The sequence below is a fragment of the Fusarium oxysporum genome, chromosome 15 (assembly GCF_000149955.1).
Source record: "Fusarium oxysporum f. sp. lycopersici 4287 chromosome 15, whole genome shotgun sequence".
Taxonomy (NCBI): domain Eukaryota; kingdom Fungi; phylum Ascomycota; class Sordariomycetes; order Hypocreales; family Nectriaceae; genus Fusarium; species Fusarium oxysporum.
The window spans coordinates 1722891-1728537 of NC_031000.1; the positions used below are offsets into that span (position 1 = coordinate 1722891).

Sequence of the window (5647 nt, forward strand, 5' to 3'; positions counted from 1 at the left end):
TACCTGCTTCGTCTCTGTCTATGTCTCGCAGCACATCACCTGGCTTTTCTAACATCGGAAACCGAACCCAATAAGGCACGCTACGCCACACTCGCCAGACATCACTTCTCTGTCGGTCTTACCGAGGCAAATGAAGCTTTATCCGCCATCAACACATCGACTTGCGGCAGTCTCTACGTAGCAACCATCCTTGTGTGCTTCTGTTCGTTTGCGGCAGGCCCCAGTGGCCCTGACGATCTATTTATATGTTCTGCCGGCGGTACATCGTCCCACAAATGGCTTCCACTAGCACGTGGTGCGCGACTGATACGAGAGCTCTACGACGAAAGTGTCCTATTCTCCGGACTTACAGCGCCTCTCGGTAGTAACAGCGTGCCGCCCAGCGACCCTCGTCCGACATGTGTCTGTGAAGGCTTCATACGGGTTAACTGGATTGACCCAGTTGCAAGAGTACGCGACTTAGTTATGTCAGCTTCAACTCCAAGAAATGATGTCTACGTGCGCTCTCTGCATACTCTTGCTAACATCTACGAAGCCACCTTTGGTGACGAGCAAGGATGTGTCAAAACACCATTGCACAACAAAGTAGTTCTTATCTGGCTTTACATGATGGAAGATGATTTTACAGCGTTTCTGCAAGAAAAGGACGCTGTGGCATTGCTATTACTAGCCTATTACGCCCCTTTAGTCAAAACCATGAAGAGATCTTGGTTCCTGCATGGATGGGCCGAGCATATTATTCGAGTATCCAACATATATATATCCGATGACTATGCTCACCTATTGCAATGGCCGGCCGAAGCAGTGAGATCAATCTGACCTGGTCGGGTACTTTCAGTTTCTTAGTAATGGAAAATTCCCAGGCACTGCTCAGTGCTCACTCCGAGTGTATGTTGATTGGCTCTATCAAGGACATTGTTTCCACGTAGCAAATATCCTTATTAGAGTACCTCATGAGAAACAAGAGCACAAATGCAAGCATATGAGAGTTAGGAGGAGAAAGCCACACAAGTCACCGAATAGTGGTGGAATACTAACGCCTTTTGTATAGAAGAATAATGTATTCAGTTATTATTCACATCATGATTAGAGATTTGGGTCCTCCTGGTAGCCCCAAGGGAGGCAGACCCATCACTTCTAACAGTAAAGTGGGACATGGCCAGGGATAGTACATATCAAGTCGGAAGGTAATCACCATGAGACACTCACAAGGCCAATACCTTATGTTTTGTCAACCAGGCACACGGCGAGAAAGGAGGTCTCCAGACTCTCTACTTAGTAGGAGCTACAAGAATGGCATTAACAAGGAGAGATTTAACAGGTGATTCGTTTAATAATTCCAACATGTGATAACGTAGTTGATAAGCATGTGTCCCAAACAAGTATGTGTCCCAAAAATCCCTCATCCTACATCTCAAGCATCTGATCAGATACTTCTCAACCACCAAGCATGCCTCAATCATCAGATGAAGCTAGAATCCTTCTTGCACTTCAAGCCCTTCAGAATAACCCAAAATTAAGTACCCGACGGGCAGCAAATAACTATGAGGTTTGCTACTGTACCTTACAACGCCGCCATAATGGCATTCAATCACGAAGCGATTGGATCCCAAAGTCAAGGAAACTAACTGATCTAGAGGAACAAATTATAGTTCAATTCCTCCTTGACCTAGATTCCCGAGGATTTCCTGCGCGACTGCGTTTTGTGGAAGAAATGGCCAATTCTCTGCTAGCTAACCGTGACGCGTCACCTGTTGGCAAACGCTGGGCTCATAACTTCATTAAACGACAACCAGAGCTAAAGACGCGTTTATTTCGGAGATATGACTATCAGAGAGCTAAATGTGAAGATCCGACTATTATTCGTGGCTGGTTCAGGCTTGTACAGAACACAATCGCGAAGTATGGTATCCGATCAGATGATATCTGGAACTTTGATGAGACTGGCTTTATGATGGGCATCATTATGGCCGGAATGGCAGTTACAGGTTCAGAAAGGCAAGGAAGACCAAAATCAGTGCAGCCTGGAAATCGAGAATGGATTACAGTAATTCAGGCGATTAATGCAGAAGGTCAATCGATCGCGCCATTCATCATTGGTGCGGGCCAATATCACCCTGCCAACTGGTACCGAGAAAGTAACCTCCCGCCTGACTGGGTTATCGCAACGAGCCAAAATGGGTGGACAAATAACGAGCTGGGTCTCGAGTGGCTAAAGCACTTTGATCGATCTACAACTAACCGATCAACTGGTCCCTATCGTCTCCTGATCCTTGATGGTCACGAAAGCCACCACTCGGCCGATTTCGAGAGATATTGCCAGGAGAACAAGATTATCACGCTCTGTATGCCTGCTCATGCATCTCACCTACTCCAACCCCTTGATGTTGGGTGCTTTGGGCCGCTAAAACAGGCTTATGGTCGAGAAATAGAGCATCTGATTAGATGCTCTATAACCCATATTTCTAAGACCGAGTTCTTCTCAGCCTTTTATGCTGCATTTAAAGATACTTTTACAGAAAGGAATATTCGTGGGGGTTTTAAAGGGGCTGGACTTGCTCGTCTTAACCCAGAAACTGTAATCTCAAAGCTTGATGTGCAGCTACAGACCCCAACGCCTCCTGGGGAGGCCACTCAACCATCAACACCATGGGCTTCAAAGACCCCAAAGACAGTAACTGAGGCCCAATCTCAGTCTGAATACCTCGAAAAGCGAATCAGAAGGCATCATAGTAGCTCCCCAGAGTCTATTATTGAAGCTTTAAAGTCAGCTACTAAGGCAACAAAGGTAGTTATGCATGAGGTTACTTTATTGAGGGCTGAGCTTCGCAATCTTCGAGATGCAAATGTGATACTAAGTCGGCGCCGCAGGGCAAAAAGGACTAGATTACAGAAAGGAGGGGCAATGACTGTACAGGAAGCATTGCAAGTAATTGATCAGATGGATGTTGATGCGCAGGTAGTGGCGGAATCATCGAGAAGTGGTGGTCGAGGAAGATCAGTCAGACCAGGCATTCGACGCTGTGGTAAGACTGGGCATAATGCAAGGACATGTCAGGTAGTAATTGAGACCTCTGGAGAAGAATATAGTGAGTAGTTTTAATTTATCAGATAGTTTATAGTGTTTTTAAATGGATTTAAAGTCTAAAGGTTAAGATTTTTGGGACACATACTTGTCTGGGACACATGCTTATCAACTACGTTATTCCGACTTTAAGTAAACGGTCTCAATTTCGCTGGACTATACTAACAAACATTATATGGAATGAATCAGAGGACTCAGCGACTTGACCGTTCCTGCACAAGAGTACTCTCGGACTACAGCCCAGCCCAGCCACAGCGCGAGATCGATAACACAACAGAAAAGCCAACAAAGATGAGATAACAGGACGGAAAGAGATAGCGTGACTTTTGGCCGAGGTTTAGGGTGGTGTCAGACCGAAATGCCCAACATGTTCCCATCAGCTTCGAGCTATACACAGTCCCATTACGCCTCCTCTTCTTTGTTGACCTGAAGAATGCGCTGGGTTGTAGTTGCGGTCTTGTGGAACCTATACGGCTTGATTTTACGCTCAAAGAGCTCGTCAAGTTCCGCGGCAGTTCGACTAAGAAAAGGTCAGCATCAAAGTCATTACTATTAGAAGTAGTATCAGGTCAACGTACCCAGCTGTCTCGGGGATCAGGAACCACATGGCCAATGTGAATGGTGCGCCTAGACCGGCGAAGAACCAACTAGTCTTGAGACCCCAGTTCCATTGGTGGGCGTTGATCATGTAAGGAATAAGGACACCAAGGATAATTCCCACGACGCAGGTAGAAGCAGCAGCAAAACCGGCAGTGTAAGGTCGAAGTCTCTGGGAAGAGATCTCACCAATGAAACCCCAACCAGTAGCTCCATTAGCCACCAGACCGACATCTAGATAGGAAAATTCAGTTTACCACAACATCAAGCTTTGCTGGTTTGCGAGGAAACTCACTCCAGATGCAAGCAAAGAGAACAAAGACATAGTTGGTTGCGTTAGTCTCGGGCGCAACTCCGAGGATACCCACAACGATACAGCATGCCCAACAAATAGTTGTTCCATAACAAGCGAGCCATCGTCGACCAAAGATATCCGACACATAAATAACCACAAAGCTGAAGAAGATATTGATGCCCGATGTGATACAGGTGATCTTGAAGGGGTCCTTGAGTCCGGCCTGCTGGAAGAAGTAGGTAGCGTAGCCGAAGAAGATGCCAAGACCGATAAATTGCTGTGTCATAAGAGTCCAGCATGAGATGAGAGTTCGAAGGCCGTCGCGCCCCATGAAGATAGAGTACCACTTCTCATTGTTCTGCTCTTGGGCGATGGCGCGTTCGTGCTCAAGGTTGATCTGGATAAGGTTGATGTGATGGTCAACGTCGAAGCCTTCCACGCCGCGGTACAAGACCTGGAGTGACTTTCTGGCCCGATCAGTTTTGCCTCGAGAAACACACCAAGCGGGTGACTCTGGCAGCAGGAGGTAGATGGCAAGCATTAGCCCAATCTGAGACCACTGAGTATAGACCGGGGTGAGATAATTGGTTGGGTCTTGGGCGTGCATGACCTGGAGAGCAACTGGAGCGAAGAACTGTCCAATGAGCCACCAGAGACTGTAGCACATGAGAAAGACACCTCGTACGCGGGGAGGTGCCACCTCTGAGACGTAGGTTGGGATTGTCGACTGCAAACAGCCAACACCAATACCTCCAAAGAGCTTTGCAACCAACCAGACTCTCCATTCTTTAGCAACACACTCGAGTATGACGCTGATGGCGAGAAGGAACCATAACCAGTACATGGCTGCTTTTCTGCCAAACCTGTCCGAGAGGAAAGGCAATGTTACCATTCCGACGACTTGACCGCCGGATCCGATAGAGTTCCACGCACTCAGAACAGACGACGCCAGGACAACACCCTCCTCTGTGTGCTGAGTACCGAACTGCTCGACGAAACCCGAGTTTGCAATGATGTTTCCTATGAGTCTGGGCGAGTCTAGCATTAGTGGCTGTTCTTAATAGCACCAAGGCGAGCAAGGTCGGAGTGATATGGAATACATACCCGATCTGGTAGCCATCCGTAGCTGCACTGAGGGTGACGGCAAAACAAACAGCAGCGTTCATCTTGAACTTTTTGATGGTTTCCCAAGGCGTCAGCCCCTCATATCCAGAGATGCCTTGTCCCCTGTCAGCAGCCTCTGAACTAAGCTCCTTGGGCGGCTGGTGGCCATCTCCAGCAACTTCATGATGCTCGACAGCATCGCCGGATCTGCTGACGTCTTTCTCAGCACTTGAAATCACAGCCATAATGACGATGGGCAGTATGTGGGCGATTGAGTGAGACGAAAACAAGAGAAAAGGATGCTTGAGCTCTTTGATGCTAAAGCGTGAGCTTGCTTGGACTTAGAAGCGATAAGAGCTTTACCAGAGAGCAGCTCGGGTCTTTAAATCATCAGGAGAAGCGCATGCAAGGTCCGAGTGTGCGGCTGCTCCAGAGGTGATGGATTAAGTTTCTGGGTTTTCGCCTGCGTGACGAACGGGGTGGTACAGTACGGAAACTAAGCTGCGGTATGGGGTATGGGGGGATGCGGGTTAGCGCTGGAACTGAAAGAGGGGGTATGGGGTAAA

General features: G+C 47.8%; 1 protein-coding gene across 1 annotated transcript; it reads right to left on the reverse strand.

Moving 5' to 3' along the window:
* Positions 1–3487: 3487 nt before the first annotated feature.
* FOXG_15485 (uncharacterized protein) lies at positions 3488–5326 on the reverse strand (the record flags this gene model as incomplete). The annotated part of the gene is made up of 4 exons (XM_018395595.1): positions 3488–3605; positions 3664–3916; positions 3978–5005; positions 5082–5326. 4 exons carry the CDS (start codon positions 5324–5326, stop codon positions 3488–3490), a joined length of 1644 nt encoding a protein of 547 aa, XP_018255759.1.
* Positions 5327–5647: the final 321 nt, after the last annotated feature.